This window comes from Tigriopus californicus, chromosome 7, assembly GCF_007210705.1.
Source record: "Tigriopus californicus strain San Diego chromosome 7, Tcal_SD_v2.1, whole genome shotgun sequence".
NCBI classification, from domain to species: Eukaryota; Metazoa; Arthropoda; class Copepoda; order Harpacticoida; family Harpacticidae; genus Tigriopus; species Tigriopus californicus.
Window position 1 is genome coordinate 13,175,170 of NC_081446.1, and position 20,547 is coordinate 13,195,716.

The following is a 20,547-nucleotide window of genomic DNA, read 5'->3' on the forward strand; positions in this document are numbered from 1 at the left end:
TAAAAATACTACAATTTTCAAAAATCTTCTCAGCCTGAATAAGGAACACAATTAGTTAGCTCTAAAATATAATTCATGACGGTGAAATAGATGATATCATAAATCATATTCTAGAGCTAACTAACTGTGCCCTAATTCAGATGGACTAGGTTTTTTGAAAATTGTAAAGTGTTTAATGTTTTTAGCATATTTAGCTTTTTATTGGGCTAGAATTTCATTAAGCAATAAAATCAAAATTGTTCGTTATGGTTCTTGAGGTAAAAAAATGCCAAGATGTGTTTGGGAATTTCCATCAAAACTTGATAGGACTTTTCTGAACACCGTAATATGACATTTGGTCTACCAACGAATTTGATTTGCAGACCGAGCTAGTCCTTGAATGTAGGGTTGATCTGGTATGCTATTCACGAAAGATGCTACCGGATCAACAAGGCCTACGTATTCCCTACGAATATCAGAGGGAAGCAAATTAAACAATGAAGGAGCCGAGAAAGAAGAGATGTGGACTTCATTGTTCGAACTAGCCTGGATTCTCGAAGGCTTGAAGGTGCTCTCAAAACGCATATTGAAGTCTCTACGGTCACAAATAATCTATCTTAACAACTTTCGGTTCCTTTTCCCCATTTCGTTTTGTGCACTCTAAAGTTGGATGTAAGGACCCACAGCAGTAAAAAGTACCCTTTAAAGTTTTGACATAAAATGGGGCATTTTGGGGCTAAAAACCGATGAAAATTTGGACAACTAAATCCCATGTAATTAATTAGCGGTGAAATAGATAATATCATACATTATATTCAAGACCTAACAAAAAGTGTGTTCCCAAATTTCATTGAGTAGGTTTTTATTTTTTTTTAGTTTTCATAATGTTTTTAGTTATGTAAGTTTTCCATAAACCAATATAATCAAAGTTGTTCCATTTGACTACTTGAAGTAGAAAAATGTCAAGATGTGAAAGGGAATTTCCCTGTAAACTTGATAGGGATTGAATGATGAGAATTTATATAAAGCCTATGTAATAAAGCTTGTATCAAACTGCTCAAAAATCTTGCAGCAAAGGGCTTGACTGGAAACGATAATTTAGTGATACTTTCGTATCATCAGGACAGGATAAAACTTGAGACATACATTTAGGAATATCACACTTATAAGCATATCAAGTCTTTTTTTAGTTTGATGCGTTTGTTTGACCTATCTCATAACCTTCGTATTAACTATTGAGACCGTGAACCCTCGAATTCTTTGGTCTCTCCAAGTTAAGGGATTTTGGTTCTCAATTCAGTCGGCATGTTTGTTTCAACAAATTCTTAACCGAATACTTTTGCATTCGGTCGCCAATGTTTGTTTAATCCGTTAAAAGGGATTGCACATCCGTGTGCACTAACTGGAACGCCCATACCACTTAATCTGCGAACAAAAACATGAGTTTGTTAAACAATGAACAATCAAAAAAAAAATCTTAACATTGTGATGACCAGATTGGATTATCCATAACTCAGAGCCACGTGTTTTACAAGTCCAGATATTAGCTACTAAAAGTTAGACCTTGAAGCCTTCGATCTGATTTACTTGTAATCCATGGCTCGAACACCAATCTTTATCAAAATGATCTACACGTGTATTTTAACCACGCTGGGCAAATTTTCCACGCACCATTGTAATCTCCATTAGTGGCTTGAAATTGCGCTTGGTTCTCTTGTCGATCGAAACCAAAAAAGTTTGATGGTGGATGGTTCAGTGTCTTGTGCCATTTGGAATCTACTCTTTGATCGAGCAACAGGTACTTACAGTCTTAAACCAACTGATACTTTGACTCATCACGAATTCGTTTCCACACAATCAGGTACTTTGAAATTGTTCTTTCAAGGTTTGTTTATTACGCTGTCCAGGATTGAACAGGAACCACAATGCTTCGTATCTACTTTATGTCAATGGGCGTCTTGGTTTTCGCCACTTCGTCGTTGGGAGGTCCCTATTCGCAAAATAAAACCTCTCGCGAGTCCAAACGTGAGTAAATAAGTTTTGATAGTCGCTCAACTTTATGTCCGAGATTGTTTTCCTTTTGCAGAATTCTCCCTCTTTCAAGTCATAACATTTGAAGTAAGCGGTGTTTATGTGACTTAGGTGTCAAAGTATAGGATAATACAATTTTGCAAATTCTCTTCAGAACGAAAACTGTCTTGGAAGCACCCGAAATGGAACTTGTTACACAGCAAGCGAATGCACAGACCGAGGTATGTTGTTAGCATAATTACGTCATTTTTTTACTGATTAGCAATGCTACTGCTGATGGTTACCTGAAAAGGATATCAAGGGTTCCCCTTTTTTGGTTTATCAGCAAGTACACTTTGTTTACTATTCATATTTCCCCTCAATACGTCCGCTTTCACATTGGAGTGAAGACAAGAAAACCTCTCTGCTCTCTTCGACCCTCACCAAGGAGATCACAATGCCCCTCAAGTGCCACCCAAACGACGTCAAAAAGCCTAAGGAAACCGGCCAGGCCTTTAAGCATCACAATAGAAGCTTCCTCTCCTGGGTTCTTTCAACACTTTTAAGTGATTTGTCACTTAGTTGCTTGATCCCGAGGGACGCTGTCGACCTTGCCACCCCCAGATTCCCTGCAATGAACGTGATCGTGGAATTTGGAATAGCAGTTACGACCTCTTGGTACCTCGCCAGATCTAGCTTTAATATTCTGCCACTTCCATTGTGATGATTAAGGTCCGTGGTTGCCTCCTCGCGTATTTTAACCTCGTAGACGGTCTTGGGGTCGAGTTTGAGGTGCTCATCAATGACAGCAGAGGGTTTCGTTTCGTTTTGACTCCATTGTGAAAACGGACGCATCTTGGGGAAAGATGAATGGTAAACAAATTCCAAAGAACCCCTCTATCTAGTCTAGAACTCGAGATGTGAAGCTACAAAGCTGTCGGGAAATCATTTGCGAGCACCCGGTATTCTAAAACGTTGGTTAAAATCACTTTGAATGGATCGTTGTTGTGGAGCTAGTAATCTTTGAGTAATCTTTGTGCATTAGTCACACCTCACGTATAAGCGGCTAGCATACATTCGCTACAATCTTGAAGAAAAGAATATGATTCGAAACATCAATATTGTTCACACATTTTTATTGCTGATATAAAGAAAAACTACAAATTGGTCAAAGTTGTCAAACACAGCCAGAAAGTCATTGAATTGCATGAAGGTCACTTTGGTTATTGAATAGAAAGAGATTGATTGATTTCATCGTTATTTCCACTGACCGAGAACATCTAACATGTCATCTTATAGCAACAATATCACTAAGCTTCTCAATATGCTTGACATTATGCCAGAGATCCAGAATTTTGTTCTTAAAGAACAAGAACAAGATTCTGAATGTCTGCCACTCACATCTCAATTTTAGTAAATGTATTACCCTGATTGGATAGTTTCAGTGGTATTTCAAAACTTACTGCATCATTTACAAAGGTTTCAAGCCTGCATGACAAGTGAGCACGATGAACTAAAGGATTAAGCAATCAATTATTTATGGCATGTCCATTCATGCTGTCAATTATCACGCAATTCAACCAGGCTTTTCCACATTTGGCGCAGACTCCCTGGGTGACCCTAGAAATTAGCCCTCCTATTCATTCTGAAAATGGGCTGTTGATTTATTGAAAAGACATGCTCCAAGCTTATGCTCTTTATGGTATCTCCTCTCTTTTGACTTGACGTAGACGGATTATGATCTCAAGCAGAAATAAAGCAAGTCACACTCAAAATTTGTACACACTGATCCTTCAGATTTATCTTCAACGCCTGCCGTCAATTGAAACGAAAAGTGCTAAAAGAAGAGGACCTGAAAGAGCTCTGGTGGCATGGCGGGCTTTGATTACTGTTTTATGGATCTAACCAGCCTATCTGGATTTCAATGGTGCCATTGTTCCCAAAGATGATGCATTCAAATGTCTTCAAATATGATTATAATACTGCATACGTCATGCTCGTCTCCAAATCCAAGCAATCATCTTCGCCTTTTGAAAGTCGCTGAGACCTGAGCCATTGTCATGCCCAGCTTTTCAACCACGGTTTTACAAACAATTCGATTGTCAATTAACGAGACATTGATCTTCATGCTGAAACACCTCAGGGGTTCCTTACTCTCTGTTGAACATTCCCACCTCTTGAGGTCTATACACTCATATCAGCGAGATGTTTCATCCTGATAGAGATTGTATTCATAAGAAACCGTATTTGTAGGTGGTTCAACCTCTGGAACTTGTGCATCTGGCTATGGTGTATGTTGCATTTGTAAGTGTTCAATGAACATAATTAGTAATTCATATATTGTCTCTTCAATAAGATTGTTCCAATGATTTCAGTTAGTGTCAATTGTGGAAGTCAATCGGCAGAAAACAACACCTATCTCTCGGAAACTTCCTCTGCGGGACTATCGTCGTGTTCTTACACGATATGCAAGTCCCAATCAAACATCTGTCGGATCCGTTTTGATTTCACGGTACTACTGGAACTTATGGTTACACGAGAATGAAATTATGATTGAATATTTTTTAACTTTTAGACTTTCTCCATCGCCGGCCCTGTTAACGGGTTGATAGAGAACACTAACGCAGCGGGTAAGATCTTACGGTCTCGTTTAATTTGCAGTGATTGTGAAACTCAATTTGTGATCCCAATGAATTCAGTGGACAAAACTGGAGGTTTAAGGCGATGGACTTTTTGACGTTTTAGGTGGCGCCATTGGGGATTGCACCATGGATCAATTTTCTGTGACAGCTCCCGGAGGAGTAGGATCCCCTGTCATATGTGGTTTCAACATGGGACAGCACAGTATGTTGAATGTCGCTCTTTTAGGTCATGAATTAATTGCTTGATCGCTTTGTGATTCAAATCTTGCTTTTGTAGTGGTGGTGGACGCTAGTGATCAATGTCACGAGGCCGTGTTCAATTTTGGCGGCTCGGCAATGACTCCAAGATCTTGGGACATCAAAGTGACGCAATTTGCTTGCAATGAAGAAATGGGAGGTGAGGATGTTGTAGCAATATTTGATGCTGTCCAGGACACGTTCTATAACGCGTGTTTTCAGGACCTGAGGGATGTTTGCAGTACTTCTCTGCCGTGTCAGGAACTATTTCCAGGTGAGCATCCGTGAATCAAAAGTATTTGCATCCATGTTACTCGTATGTTTGTTACGACACACATGCCTTTGGTATTTTGCCATTTGAGAGCCATATATTTTTCTATTTTTTTGCAGTTTTAACTTTCCCACGAGCTCCTCAGCGGTCTCGTCAAGTGGTAAGCTGATCGTAGTAATGAAGATATGTGCCCTCAATTATGCGACTCTATTTGAGAGTTTTTCCTTGCTTTCAGTTACTCACTTGTCTGGTCAAGATTACAGAATTTGTATACGTCGGAGTGCTGGATATTGTGCGATTTGTTATGTCCCCAATTTCGCCGACGCGGTCACTTCCCTTGTTGCGTCCACTCAAGTAAGTAAAATTTCAGCCCTTAAGGCTTTTTGATCATTATTTGCATGTTGCTGAAGGAAAGAATTGATAGTCAAATCTTAGGCTCGATAGGAATGTTCTCTTAAATAACAGTCAATGGGATTTGGTTTTGAATGAACATCCATGCACCACTGGAGTATGGACGGTGACGTTGAGGTTATCAATTAACAGTTGTGACCAAATAACTGGGTTCAAAAGTTATATTCTATCAAAGCACAGTAAGAGTATAAATAGGGTATGAATCTTCGGGTAAGGAACTTTGAGATGGGATTCATTTTGATCTAGGCATTTGATCGAGTAGTAAGATGAAACACATATTTGTATGAGTCTTATTGGAAAAAGTACTCAGTGTGTTCACTCGATTCCCAAATGTTAAATCTCAGCTCTAGCATACCCGTCCATATTCCATTGGTTTCGTGATACATCCCTTGCCTTGTAAGGTAAAACCAGACTAAGTAAAGAAGAACGCTTTTATCCTCGTGTATGCAATCAAGGATTTTGGTCAAAAGCCAGTCAGGTGTCAAATAGCAAAACAGGCCTCTGGTTGAATTTGTTAACGAGGACATGCATTTTTGGGCATCGGTAGTCATATTTTCACTCACTCGTCGTTTTCTTTGAGGTTTTGACTTTGGCACTTATCGTGCATGACTTAGTCTCTCACTATATAGATAGATTGATTTCTTTGATCGTGATTGAATAATGTCGGCATCTAATCTTCGAGTTAACATCTTAATGTATTAACAATTTCATGAGCATGTACTTCCTCAGGTTCTGGATAAGCAAAAGCTTGTTTCACCAAGACCTGAGCGAGAGATAGAGGACATTGATAATCAGTAATATTACAGAAGCCGACTTGGGTGAGGAAGATGTAATATTTCATGTAAAATATGATCCACCAGCGAATTCGAGTTGGCGGATCTGGCTAGCCCTTGAATGTAGGGTTGATCAGGAATTTGAATGAAAAACCTGTCCAAGCCTAACTTAAATCCTGCTACTGGATCAACGCCTGCATACTCCCTACGAATATTAGAGACAAGCAAATTGAACAATGAAGGAGCCAGAGAAAGAAGAGAAGTGGACTTCATTGCTCAAACTAGTCTGGATTCTTGAGGGCTTGAAGGTGCTCTCAAAACGCACATTAAGCCTCTACGGTCACTAGCATTGACCCTAAAACCTGGGTTGGGACAAAGCTCATGAATGCTTTTGAAAACGTTCAGTATCAGATACCTTTCGTACCTTCTCTTCTCGACGGGAGTTGACAAAGGATCTGTTCAATCTGGCCCACGCACTCCTTTGCAATAAACAAGATTGTCCTCTTGTTTATGTACTTTCTGCAATTCCCCTCTTCAATTATTCCATGTGCACTGAACAAGTCTAGTCATATTCAGTGTGTAGTCATTTTCTAGTCAACTGTGTTATTGATTTTATCATTTTGAGGTTATTCTTTTGTTACACATTTACCAATATTTGTATAACGCCTATATTTGGTTGACTTTCACCCAAGTAAGCTTCAGCTTTGCTCTCAAATTAACAGTTTTAACATTTGATATTCGTTCATTCCGTAGGCTAGTTTTGGGTAAGTAGAATTAAAAACATACTTTTTCACGAAATCCATGGTGCATGGAAAAAAATGGTGGAGCAAAAAGAATGCAATTTCTATGCTTCACACTCAATTAAAGATATGTACAAAATGAAGGTAAGATAAATCAGGTTTGATCATGTTCAAATACCGATCCGCTCTTTCTTCAGGCTATCAAGTGCTGATCTTGCTAGTGGTGTTGGAACTCAGTGCTCCGAGGACTATCTGATCGTAAGTCAATGCAGTCAATAAATTGAGCAACGAAACAACGACGATCTAGCTTGATTGTTTGGTCTTTAATCGCAATTTTAGATACCTGGGGCATTTGACCTTCTTGGCGATAAAACGTTGGAAACTGTTGATCCTGCGACAACCCAAGAGAGGCTTTGTGGTCGAATCCTTTCTGCCATTACCGGTAAAATGGCGGCAGATGTTTACGACAACACAGACCCTACTAAGTCTGCTTCAGTTTGTTGTGAGTTACTTTGTTGGTGAAGGAGGATGAGATTAGATAATGCAATTCAATGACCTCGACTGTTTCAGCTAAAAACACTCCTTTCGTAATCGGTTTCAAATCGGATGGCGATGAAGTGGCGGCGGAGGAAATGGGTGGTGCTCCCGGAGGAATTGTTGGGTTCAGTCTGAATTACCAGCAAATCAAATGCTAAATTCTCGACAACCCATCGCTTTCATCGCCTTCAGGAACAACCGTGACAAGGAATGGCAAAATTAGCGGACACAAAACATGCATCCCTCGTTTTAGCAAGGAAAATCTTAATGTGGCCAAGAAATGTAACTTTTAATTCCCCCCAACTTCTTCTGATCCAATGACCCAATACCGACATCATGTTAATGTTACACCAGTACGCATGGTTACACTATTTTAGCATTTTGCTTTCATTACGTTTTTGCTCGTTACAATGATTCTTAAATAAAAGTTTGGCTTGTGTGCTCTTTTGTAAAAATGATCCAATTGCCGTTACCTTATCTACTGAATAAACTAATCCTACGAAAATGCCAAACTTCCTCTAAAACTTTTGTCAAATTTTTATCGTAAATATATTTTATGTCCTCCTTGATGACACTGAAGATATGACTAATACTCTCCAATATAGGTACTGACAGAATTGGCCCATATTCCATGGATTTTATTTGAGGTGTTCCCAAGCTACAATGACTGCCGGATAAAGCTTCAAAGCTTGGATATTGCAAAAAGTAATTGAAGTTAACTTATTTTAATTTCCCGCTTTCAAGGATAGCTAGTGAATGACCTATGATTCCTTTTGTTGGAAAGAGGATAACCTTGCTCAACAATAATACTCGGTAATATTTTTGATAAAATCGAAAATGGAGTATGAATTGATAAAGAAGCACCAAATTTCTGATTTGCTTCACGCCTGAAGAGAGCTTTTGGGTCAGGAGAAGATTCTGATATTATCTGAAACTATTGGTCTTCAAGACACTGAGGATTTTTTTGCACCTCTTTAGCCTCTTCTCCTTCGTGACGGTGGTTCGTAAGTGCCTGACATAACTTTTTAAGCCCAATTCCTCCCTCACTGCCTTCTTGACTCTGACTACGGGGACCTTCAGCCCATTGGATAGGCGCCTCCAGTGCCTGCTTCTTGTTGGCCCTTGCTGGATCTCCCTTGTCATCCAATGTCTTCATCACGGCACAGAGAGTAGTTCTGGAGATGTTAATGACTTGGGATATACCTGAAATTAAAACTCCAGCGCGGAGCAAATCAGAAATTTGATGCTTCTTTATCAATTCCGACTTCATTTTCGATTTCCTAAAAAAGATCACCAAAGTCAAAAATCTAAGAAATATTTGGCATATAACAAACATTCTTCCTCGGACGCGTCTAAATATGAAATCACCCATCCAAAATAAGTTGAATCGAAAAACACAAAAGGGCTACAAATTAACCTAAAATCGAGGATTTTGGAGATATTTGTAAATTCTACAATTTTCAATAATATTTTGTAACCCTTTATCTTACCCTAAAAAAGTTGAGGGGTGAAAAATTTCGAAACAAATATTGATGCGCTCATTATTGGACAGTTTAGATTCTCAAGGGCGTCCTTGATTTGGCAATCTCTACTAATTTGTTAAAATGTTGGCCAGTATCAACAAATGAATCAAGGCGTATATTAGTAGTTCATTGAATGAGCTTTGCTGTAAGCTATCTGTATATACAAACTTGTCTAAAAATGTCTACATGAAAAATAATATTCAAGCCATTTCCATTTCATAAAATCACTCTCCAGAATACTTTTCCAACGCGAGCACTTTAAACTTACCTTTTATAACTGATTTATTCGTTTTCATAACAAATGTTGGTTGAAAGTAGCCACTTAAAAATATACTGTTCTCACAAAAACCGTAACCAAGTATACAGTAAATAATGTACAGCACCACTCTTCCTTTAATATTGCATATTATTGACCTACGGCACACCTAACAATGTAATCATTGAGGGCATGTACCAACTTCGTAACAAGAAGAAATATAGAAGGGTAAATGTCGAGTTTGTTGTGTTTTTTTACTGGACTGAATCAGCAACTAGAATAGTGAACCTCGAGCCGATTGAAAGCAGCGCCTCTACAATTAGAAGCCATAACCTATTCAATGTTCAGCTGTCACCCATTCGCTTTCAAAACTAGTCCGCTAATTGGATTTTCCAATACGATTTGAGCATTCAGAATGTCGGAAATCATCCCACATTTGTCTCAAGCCGAGCAAAGTCAATCATAGACATTACTATAACAAATAGGTTCCTGATCCCTGATCTGACCAAATGGTGCGTGAACCCAAATGATCAATTTAGTGACCATAAAAGAATTGAATTCAAATACAAAAAAAATCTTTAAGCAGGAAATAAAGACAAGAAACTTCAAAAATGCCAACTGGTCCAAATTCACGAGGACTCTAGAGCTTACAAGCAGGAAAATCAACCCAATAAAAGTATGGGATAGATATTACCTAGACCAAGAAGCTCTGAGCCTTCAAAATAGAATCTTAAACGCTCTTGGCGTTGTGTGTCCTATAGTTGTTCTGAAAAATTTGAACAAAAGGATCCAACCTAAATGGTGGACAGATGAAATAAGGAAACTCCGAGTAGAATGTCGCAGATCTGCGAGAAGGAAATATCAAAACTCTAACGAAGCTAATCAATTTGACTACAAAATGAAACATAAGCTTCTTCAAAGGGAGATTCGTTCGTCCAAAAGAAGGACCTGGAAAGAGTTTTACAACTCAATCGAGGGGCCTAATAGCATGGCAAATCTTGAGAAATGCCTTGAAGGTAAATCCTCTCAAAAACTAGAAATGGTTACAAAAGCTGACAAAACTTTGACCAAACATGGAAATGAAGTGGCAAATGTAATGTTCAGTGCACACTTTCCGGGCTCAAAAACCCAGAAAGTCACCAGAAATTACAATATTCGTCCACCTGAAGTGAACGACCAAATCATTCTAAATCACTCAGAGGTTAGCTTCATAACTCCTTCCAAGGTCAAAGACGTTTTTAAGGAATTTCATCCCAATAAATCGTCCGGCCCCGATGGAATCAAACCAATAGTTATACACCATTTAGATGATATCACAATCAATCACATTGTCAAACTATACAAGCTGTGCCTGCTCCTGGGCCATGTTCCAGAAGTGTGGTGTAAAACAAAAGTAATTTTTCTTCCCAAACATGGCAAGGACAATTATCAAAACCCAAGGTCATTTCGTACTGGGTGAGAGAAAACAGAACGAATTCAACAAGTAGAAATCACAAAATGATATGATATATTTCCGTTGTTTTTAACTCAAAAATGAACATTAAACCTATTCATGAAAATGATTCTCGAATGAAAAATTACTTTTAGCGCTAAAATATAATATGCGTCAAATCTAGCAGGGTACTTGAGAATATTGAAGACTGTAACCAGCCACTGGCCGGGCGTGGCGGCAGCCCAAGGTTGTCACCAAAAATAGTCGTCACACGGAAAGGAGTCACCTCACCTGCAACATAAAGAAACCAATATGACAATATTGGTCATTGCGACCAATTTTCTATGAACCAACGAGCGAATCTTGCAACAAATGTTTGTTTTGAGATGAATCCTACTAGATGTTTTCAATCAAGTTGGTAAACGACAAAAAAAAATGACAAGAGTTGATTTTGAGGGGATAATGTTTCTTGATAGATTGATCTTTTGCCAATTTCCTTTCAGCCACTGCGGAAGAAATACCCAGCAGTTCAAGATGTACAGTACCGGTAATTCTTATTCAACTATGTACATTAATCAGTATGTAATTAATTGTTAATTTAATTTCCAAAGAATTAATATTGATTTTCAATATCGCAAATGCGAAAGATTATTTTTTTTTCTTGCATAGGCTACAATAGCTAAAAATGCTAAATAAATGTCACTTAAACACACTAAAAGTGTAAGCTTTGAAAATGGTGTTTACAATCATCAAGACTATACTTAGTTACGTATTCACTTGAATTCTGAAGACAATACATACAAGAGACAATGTTATTGATTTGGTCGCTTCTTGAAGACTTTGTTGAAACTGATTAAAAATAAGTTTCTTCAAGACTTTATTGATATTTGTGAAATTTTCAGTGACCACTCAAAAAATGCCCTTTGGACGGTTTCTAAAATAAATTTTCGAAAATCTGCTTTTTGGGGTTTTTGGATATGATTGTTTAAGTCTTTAAATTAATTTGAAATTTTGCAAGAGAGTGAAAAGTAATCGTTCTTTTTTGTGATATTGAAAATCGACATCAATTCTGTGGGAAATCAAATCAACATATGACCGGGCATTTTGGGGCTAAAACCGATGAATTTTGGGCCACTAGATCCCATGTAACTAAGTAACAGTGTGATAAATAATATAATAACATTGAGTAGATTTTTGAATTTCTTTTATGTTTTTATATATGTAAGTTTTTATGTGGGCTAGAATTCCATAAAGCAATAAAATCAAAGTTGTTCCCCATGACTTTTTTGAGGTATAAAAATGCCAAGATGTGCTTGGGAATTTCCCTGAAAACTTGATAGGGCTTTTTGAACACCGTGCTATCTCTTCCCTCTCTCTCTCTGTTCAAGGATCCGAAAACTTTAAGAGTTTATATAATATTTGATTCTCTTTACCGTTTCCTCTCCAAGCGCACATTAGGCCTCTGCGGTCGCTCCAATTAATTGACCCTAAAATCCGTTTGACCACGGATAATACTTACTTGTTACCGAGCCCGGAACAGTTGAATCTTCGACGGTGTTCAAACTCCTCCACAGTGAGCACCAGTTCCTAAACCAGGCACATCAAATTGAACCACAGTTGGACAAGTCATGGCCTCAACCTCAGTGGAGAAAATTCATTAAAAAACTAAGCGATATGTTTTCAAATTGCGAGAAAGATATTGATTTTTCCATTCAGCTTGCCGTTTCATTCAAGTCTGGCATACCTTGGCTAAGCGTGGTACTCCTGGGACCATAAAAGCTTGGTCCAAATAAAGGTCGAATGGTGAAGGAGAGTTCGAACGCCCTTCGGAGAACTGAATGGAACAATAACCTAACAACAACGGCATTAATATACTCTTGGATTTCAAATGTTGTAAAAACGAAGCTTTGTAGAACTCACCGTCTCTTGCGAATGCATGTCACGTAGTTTTGATTGTTTAATGAGTTGACCTCCCTGAAAGTTATAAGACTGGAACTCTCCTCTCACACCCGTGAAGTATTGGACACAGTCAGTAGGAGCTCTGTGAAAGAAAGGCTATCAGAAAAAGAGAACCCTGGTAAACTGTTCTAAGACCTAGTTACTTGCTTAGGTTGCTACATTCAAGGTAAGTGACTTTGATCTGATATGTTCTGGTGCCAATCATAGGTCCAATTGTAATAGTGGCAATCCCTGCGGTTCCAGAATCGCCCGTTTCCATGTACACTGTTTAAAAAGAGAGCCGGTTTCAACGCTTTATTAAACCTATCGTTTCAGTTCCCGATGGAACCGCGATCTACCAACACTGACTGTGTTGTCCAGTGAGCGATCCACATGTGACAGGGGGATTGGCCATTGTTGACTTGTGAGCATCAGTGAGTCTCCGGAGTCCAGACAATCTCCGTGCAAAGCCACTCCAGCTGCTGGCGGTTGGGCAATGTCAAATATGTTAAAATCCAACCTGAAATAAACATCGATTGAAAGCAAAGTGATAATAGACGGCAAAATTCCATTTTGATAATGTTGATTCACAAATTCACATTCCATCATACTCAACGCAGTCCATTTGTTTATTCCAAGGGGAGAAATAATCAAAATAAAGAGACCTCTTTGAATGAAAAAATTTGCAATTTTGGGAATACAAAATTTATTCTTCCAAACGTTCATCGTTCAGTTTTTTCAAGGTAGAATGATGTGTAAATTTCTTTTTGTTATCATGTGATTCTTCTTTTTTCCCATCTGTGTTGAAAAATCTGCAAATTTCATTTAAAAACGGTTTTTTTATTATTTTACGTTAAAATATGCAACCGAGATTTTTTGCACCAGAAATGGCAGCAATAGATTGAAACTTGATTAAACCTGAAAAGAACTATCTTTCGGACGCCCAGTCATTACAAAATTGGGACCTTCATGAGAGGAAGTGCTCAAAAGGAAAGGCAATTATTTTTGTTAGGTTTTAGATGACCAATTAAGAACAGTTTTGTGATGTGACAATGAATGCTATAAAATAATATATCGTTTATCAAAATTCTTACCGTATTTGAACAAATCTAAAAATAAATATTTGCCATGGCTTAAATGAGTCATCCTTCTTTTAACAAGAACACATTTTGTTCTACTTATGATCTCACCGTTTCCAATGCGATCGAAATTGAATACACAATTTTGAGATGGAGCAGCTGAGCCAGGAAATTCCGCATTCTAAGGACATGCAACATGATATATTTTCCCTGTTTAATTTCATCTGCGTTTACCTGTATATAGGTACAATTCTGGAAATTCAAAGTAAATTCTTTAAAAGTACATTTGTCAAGTCACAATTTTCAATACCTAAGTGCACGATAAAGTATAACTTAACCTTGGTTACTGTTCCGCCACATCCACTGAGAGTGAATGAGCAACATGCTCCAAACCCTGAGGCACAACTCCCGTCAGCAGATCCACCTTGGTTAGAACATTCCGCAGCGGTCAAGCAAGTTCCGAACATTGATCCATCTGATGCCAAAGAACAGGAGTCTTGCTATAATAAAACGCATGAGTCACATTTGTAATGTACATTCTTTGTTAGGTTATCACACCTTCACATATTCCTCACATAAGCTTCATGTGTAAACCTCAGAAAAAAAAAGTTAGGTATTCCAAATCTTTTGTCGTCAAATTTGGGACAAATTATTCAAAGTGCCGTTTTGATAAAAAAATATCCTTTTTTTTCTAGGTAAAAAAAGCTTTGTGGTAGTGCCATGCGATACAAAATGTAGCTCGACCGACATGCGTAACCTTCGTTCAATAGACCTACTCAGAAGTGTGTCAAAGGTTCTCGAGACGATAGCCAACGAGCAGGTGAAGGACCTTGCGGAGTGATGGGCCTCTTTGCCCCCATGACAGAAGACGGTTATCCCAATGTAGAGACAGCCATCAAATGAATCTATTCATCATTGTGGCCAGAAAACAAGACAACATGAAATATCGAGTGTGTACTTTCGGCTTTTAATTCACTGGATAAACGCACTTTGGATGGAAAACAAACCCGCCCAAACTGGATATGGTAATATCTGACCAACAGAAGTCAGTCAGTACGAGTGGGATCATCAACCTCTACATTGGCCTCCCACTCCGCTGGGATGCCCTCAAGGCTCCGTAATCCCCCGACGTTGTTCCTGTTATACGTTTCAGACATGCAACTTTAGTTAAACATCGACATGAGTTGCTATTCAAACGCCAAAAGCTCGAATGTGGAGGGCATATTGTGGAAGAAGTCGTTCGGCGCCTGAAGACCAGAGCGTTGGAACTTTTCCGTTCCTTCTCTAGCAATATGTAAATGCAAAGTACACCAGATTTGCGTTAATGGAGCAAGCAAGGACGATCTTGAGCAAACAAGTATAATGGTCGGCGATCTGCAAGCCCAATGTTTTCGCTCTAGGGACTGCAGCTGCAATGCGACCTCAAGTAAGGATGGGCAGTTCAGTTTGGACACTTTCGTCCCCTCCTGTCCAAAAGCGTCCAAAAATAAGGGTGAAGAAAAGTGTCCACAAGTGTCCAAGGTGTCCAAAAATACGAAACTTTAAAACTACAGGTCTAAGGAAATTCTACTTAAAACCCAAATTTCACTTCAAAATTGCTCATTGATGATTCGAAAGGCAAAATAAGTCTTTAAAACCTTTGCCATATACCTCTAACATACCCCAAAAAGATATTTGAAAGACTGACTCTTTTTATCTTACCTTTGAGAGCAAGCAGGGAGCAAAGCCTCCCTCTAGTAGAATACAGCTGGTGCAAAGCATTCAAAAGCTAGAATAGCTAATATGATATTCTGGTTTAATAGTTTCCTTTATTCATTATTTGTAACTTTTTCCAACAAGCTTTTGTTTAAATCATCGGTCATTTGGGATTTCCTCTTAAAAAGAGCTAATTCTAAAAATGAACATCCCACCAATTGCTAAAATTTGATAATGACATGTTTTTCCTATCTTTATTGTTTCTTCTATAAGCAAGTTACTTTAAATATTGTTAAAGGAGCTTTTTAGCTTTTAAATATGCGTTTGATGTAAGAAAATATTAGAATCCCTTCGTTTTTCAAGAAGCTTATATCTTAGTTTTTAGATGCATAATAAAAGTGTAATTCATATACTCGTTACAAAAATAAAAAAGAATGTTATTGGATATTTGAAATACAGGTACTAAGCGTTTTTTAAATCTAAAACTTGACTTTAGTTAAAACTGCCCCGCCATCAAATGCCCTGATTGTATGGTTTGTGTTGTTTAACTTTTGAACATTCAAAATACATTAATAAAATTTACTTTGACTTCACAAAGCTGCATGTATCAAGATAATGAATTGAGGTCTCAAAAACGCATTTTTAGATTTTGCATTTTGGAAATTAAAAACGTTTCGATGTCTCAAAACCGAAGGACAAAAATTAAAGATATGTTTCTCCTCCCCTTCAAAATATGCTTGATTATGCTGAATCCAAGCATTTCTTATGAAGGGTATTAAAAGACCTATTTCTTAACGATAGAGGATCTAATCTTGGCCCTAAAAAAGATTGTTAACCCCCATATGTTTTGGCCACCTGAAGACACCTATGCTTTGACCTCAAGGCTTGCAATCCTTGGCCTTTTAGCAAGGCTGTGATCCCTTGGCCTTTTAGCAAGGCTGCGATCCCTGGCCTTTTAGGACACGAACTTTACCTTTGTGATACCCTTGGGGATAGGTTATTGGAAATTTACCATTACAACTTTGGCTGAATAAAGCAAACAATCGTCAAAATCGAATTCCAAGGATAAAGATAGATAAAGTCTTCAAGAGCTCGAAATCTTGGTGGTTTGAATGTCTTCCAGTCTTCAAAAGTCTTTTGCATAGAAAAGATTTTTTGAGTAGGGTCAGGTACATTTCATCCTCACAGACTAGTTTTCTCTCCCCCAGCTGTATATAATAATCCATCGCGGGATTATTCAACATGGATGGCCATCACCTATCTTATCTTTCTCTTCAATAACAAACACATATCGTTCGTTAAAGCAATAACCTTGTTTCAATATAGAATCAATGCTTTAATGAAACATCCACAATCCATACTATTTATGTGGAAAAGTGACCTGACAAAGAGTAAAACATTGTTATATTTTACGGTGTACGCAGTTGTCCTTCAATATTTCCGTTTATGATTCAGTAGAGCCCCTACCATCCAGCCTTTCACGTGCTTCATAAAACTTAGATATCCAAGTGCATATTTCACTTGATGAATGAGCTGCAAACTTGGATTCTTGTTAACAATCATAGACGGAAAAAGATGACTTTTATTAAAAAGGTAATTTTTGTCTTGCTCCTTCATTGTCTATTTATGTTGAGGCGAGGTTCCTTCGACATTTAATACAAAGAAATAATTTTCGGCTTTTAAACTTTAAGTGTGAGTTCATCAAGCATGTCACTTTCACTTCTCAATATTGCTGTTGATGTCAGCTCAAATTTTGGGAGGTCAATGCAGTTCTTTTCAAAACAAAAGAGGTACCAGAACCCCAAGAAGTATTAAAGAAAAGTCCAAAGAAACAGCTTTTTTGACTGAAGGGTCTTTTATGAATGTTAATGAATAAAACTGTGAGTTTATTAAAATGCAATGCTAAATTAATCATCTCTTTCATGAAAAAATGAACTAGAAGTCAAATTTAAAGCCTTCACCAAGAACTATTAAGCCCCAAAAGTACGAGCGTCCTTCCAAAATTTGATGATGACGTCGTCTTCTTTTCTGCCTGAATGTCGCAATAGTTTTAGCAAACAAAATTTGTTACCTGAAACGTCACGATGTTGAACAAGCTGAACAATTCTGAGGGAAAGATGTGATCCTTTTAAAGCGGGAAAAAATCGTCTCAATCGACATACTATACTACGGTACTTACTGCCTTGTCTAGAATTTTGAGCCTCTTTGCCTTCCCCAACATGAGACAATGACAGCAGGAACAAGCTCAACAGGAACATAAGTTCTGATTTTTGACAACGGAAATCCATGTCTGTTCACCTCTCACTTCAGTTGTGGAATAAGCCAACAATGGTAAAGATCGAATTTCCAAGACAAAGTTTTCAAGAGCTCCCCGACATCTCGGTGATTTGGAATGTCTTCCAAGCAAAATCGCGATTCTGGTTTTCTCCAAATGGCATTGTCCGCATGAGAGACACATATAAAAAAAGCAATCATGGAAGAGTTTTGGCTTGCATTTCCTTTGAAACTATTTCCATCTTATAAACTTCTTTTGTCAATGACTAAAACTCATGATGATAAACGAAGGAATGCTGGATAGGTTTGGAACTTCTGTCCATGACATTTCCAACTCATGCTCCTAAAAATACGTTGTAAATGCACTTCTTAGACCAGTCATGCCAATATCATGAGTCAAATTAATCTGTCCACAAAGCAAGAAAAGCTCGCACATTTGTCAATATTCTGATGCTTAAAACACACCCGTTGTTATTTTTATGAAATTATCCCGCTGTGCTCAATTTATAAAAGCAAAAATTAGCCTAGCAATTCCTGCAGATTCGATTCATAAAGATATTCCAAGGTTTAGTTTCATGCCAAAAGAATATCTTATTTTGAAACAAAATATGTCGAAGCTTGCCACTCAGAATAGGAAGTTAGAATAAAACATTGGAAACGGGGTTTCAAAGACATTGCATTGCACCTTATTATTAGATCCTCGAACCAATTCAATTTCAGAACACTTTTCTACGAATGCCTAGTTTTAATTGTCTTCTTCAATAGAATTTGAGCATTTTAATCTTTCGACAAAAACGCTCTCTAGTCGTAAAGTATCATTTTGAAGATAATTGCACGGCTTTGTGCATTTCTTATGAATAACTCAAACCTATTCTGAACCCAAGCCAAGAAATTTGCCCAGTCACTAATCCACGTGAATGCGTTTCCAGTTAGATTAGTTGTGGACAACCCAGTTGGTAAGATAGCAGGATGCCTAGTCTCGAAGTCGTTGACTTGGAATGCATTTGTTTTTGTTGAACTACAATGTGCTTTGGGCAGTGTATTTGCCCAAGGCCCATGAAACTATATTGAAACAAACGGCTTGTTTCGGGCAGAATATTAGTGAGCAAAGCAATATACTTTTAGAGAACTTGACCAAAGAGAGGAACGATGCGAACAAATTTTGTTCCAAAAGGAATTGCTCAAGATTAGTTAACTTCGCCTCTCATTGTTCAATTCATTTTTTCTTTCATTACCATTTATATTCCATTCCTCTAACATGCAATTACTTGCTCTTACAGGATGGCATTCATTCACAAGCAAACGGTGTCCGAAATATTGAAAAATATTGTCACCCTCTGAACGAGACCGAAGAGCACCTCACAGCCCAAACTAGAACCCATTGATTATTCCATGTGAGGAATCTTGCAAGTCACAATGAGAAAGAGACCTAACAAGTCATTCAAGGGTTCCAAGACCATTTTGGAGCAAGAATCTTTCCTAAGGGTCTGTAGGTGCCACCGTGTCCATTTTTAAGCAACGGTTTCGATTAAGGCGTCGAGATGGAAGGGCTGGCATAAAAAGGCACAAGTGGTGGAAAAGATACGTGCTTTGTTTTGGGTACTATAGTTTGGGTTGATTTATTTCAGTGCACAATTGATTATGGCATATTTTCCAATTACCAATGAGAAGATGTAGTTGGAACACTAAATTCATCAAGTAATGTCATGGTGTGACCCCTCCCCACCTCCCTATAAAATATCAATATTACTGCGCATACTATTCATTATCTGCAAACACTACAGCAAAACCATTGCCAATATTCATAACAACGAAATGGTTTTGTTATCAAGGCAACCTTATGGGGTGTCACTCTAATGCCAGTTTTTGTTTGTTGTCTGATCAGAAACACTTGAGCCCAAGGAATTAACAAGAACATTCTCAATTTAGGAGAAGTGTAGGAAAATTTTAAAATCTCAGAACCCCGTTATAAGGAAAGATTTGAAATATCTTGACCGAGTGACATAGAAATTTGGCCACACTGAAGACGCCAAAACTGAGATTTCTCACCCTTACGCTGCACAAAATATGATTTACGTTCTGCACTTCAGTGGGCGCTTTGTGAGTCAGCCTCTGCCGAATAAAGGGCCAATTTGGCCGATTCTTCTGTATTGAATTGTAATGCGTTTGTGTTCTTTTGGGCACATTCTTCCAAAATCTTACCGGTATGTATAATTAGTGACCTGAGTCACAAAATGTCCGGAAAAGAAATCGCTTTCATGGCACGTCACAAAAAGTTTATTTTGCAATCTACCCGTTTCGTTTGGGTTGTCTGACGTTGGATATAAGGGCCCTTATTCTTATTGGTAGAGGGTTTTGAGGGCTGCTGATATGTATAGTTCTCCAAAACTAAACACACTTAATCTCAGAGTTGAAAAGATGCAAAGCATTTGTATGTTAAGCCCTTATGAGTGGAAAAAAGATAAAAGTATTTATTTGATTTCTTCACAATGCTTGGACGACTCCATAAAAACGTGGAAAACAAATGTGGTCTAAAATTGGGAAGTCTGATAAGATGCACCAGCGTGAGATTTATTTGATTTGTTTGAGTCTCCGAGATTTAAAGAGTCGAATGGAGAAAAACTGATGAGCGAAAATGTATCATGTTCATAATTAAAACAAAGTGGCTTGACAGTATCCAATCTTATTTCATGCCTGTGCACCTTTTTCGACCTCAAAGGGTGAAAACCTCGTTAAGAAGAAAGTTTTGC

The 20,547-nt window shown here is 38.0% G+C and overlaps 2 protein-coding genes and 2 long non-coding RNA genes across 5 annotated transcripts; 1 reads left to right on the forward strand and 3 right to left on the reverse strand.

Annotated features, from left to right (window-relative positions):
- Positions 1-1,565: 1,565 nt before the first annotated feature.
- LOC131883364 (uncharacterized) lies at positions 1,566-8,221 on the forward strand. 2 transcript variants are annotated; one of them, XM_059230820.1, is made up of 15 exons: positions 1,566-1,777; positions 1,865-2,004; positions 2,066-2,097; positions 2,165-2,231; positions 4,243-4,293; positions 4,365-4,501; positions 4,565-4,619; positions 4,735-4,833; positions 4,909-5,028; positions 5,091-5,142; positions 5,259-5,299; positions 5,375-5,493; positions 7,077-7,321; positions 7,403-7,565; positions 7,634-8,221. In XM_059230820.1, the coding sequence occupies exons 2-13, from the start codon at positions 1,905-1,907 to the stop codon at positions 7,089-7,091; spliced, it is 888 nt and encodes a 295-aa protein (XP_059086803.1). In that variant the 5' UTR covers positions 1,566-1,777; positions 1,865-1,904; the 3' UTR covers positions 7,092-7,321; positions 7,403-7,565; positions 7,634-8,221. The 2 variants fall into 2 exon arrangements, with proteins under 2 accessions (XP_059086803.1, XP_059086801.1); XM_059230818.1 differs by lacking the exons at positions 7,077-7,321; positions 7,403-7,565; positions 7,634-8,221 and having other exon boundaries at positions 5,375-7,070.
- A 2,677-nt stretch (positions 8,222-10,898) lies between these two features.
- Positions 10,899-12,663, reverse strand: LOC131883737 (uncharacterized). Its single transcript, XR_009373641.1, has 3 exons — positions 12,556-12,663; positions 12,331-12,450; positions 10,899-11,102 (listed from the first exon to the last, which is right to left on the reverse strand). It is a non-coding gene; the product is annotated as an uncharacterized LOC131883737 (long non-coding RNA).
- Positions 12,664-12,695: 32 nt separating this feature from the next.
- On the reverse strand, positions 12,696-13,246 carry LOC131883519 (uncharacterized). The gene is made up of 3 exons (XM_059231007.1): positions 13,119-13,246; positions 12,914-13,034; positions 12,696-12,852 (listed from the first exon to the last, which is right to left on the reverse strand). Exons 1-3 carry the CDS (start codon positions 13,162-13,164, stop codon positions 12,696-12,698), a joined length of 324 nt encoding a protein of 107 aa, XP_059086990.1. The 5' UTR covers positions 13,165-13,246.
- Positions 13,247-14,157: 911 nt separating this feature from the next.
- LOC131883738 (uncharacterized) lies at positions 14,158-17,853 on the reverse strand. The gene is made up of 3 exons (XR_009373642.1): positions 17,703-17,853; positions 17,595-17,629; positions 14,158-14,328 (listed from the first exon to the last, which is right to left on the reverse strand). It is a non-coding gene; the product is annotated as an uncharacterized LOC131883738 (long non-coding RNA).
- Between the last annotated feature and the right edge of the window lie 2,694 nt (positions 17,854-20,547).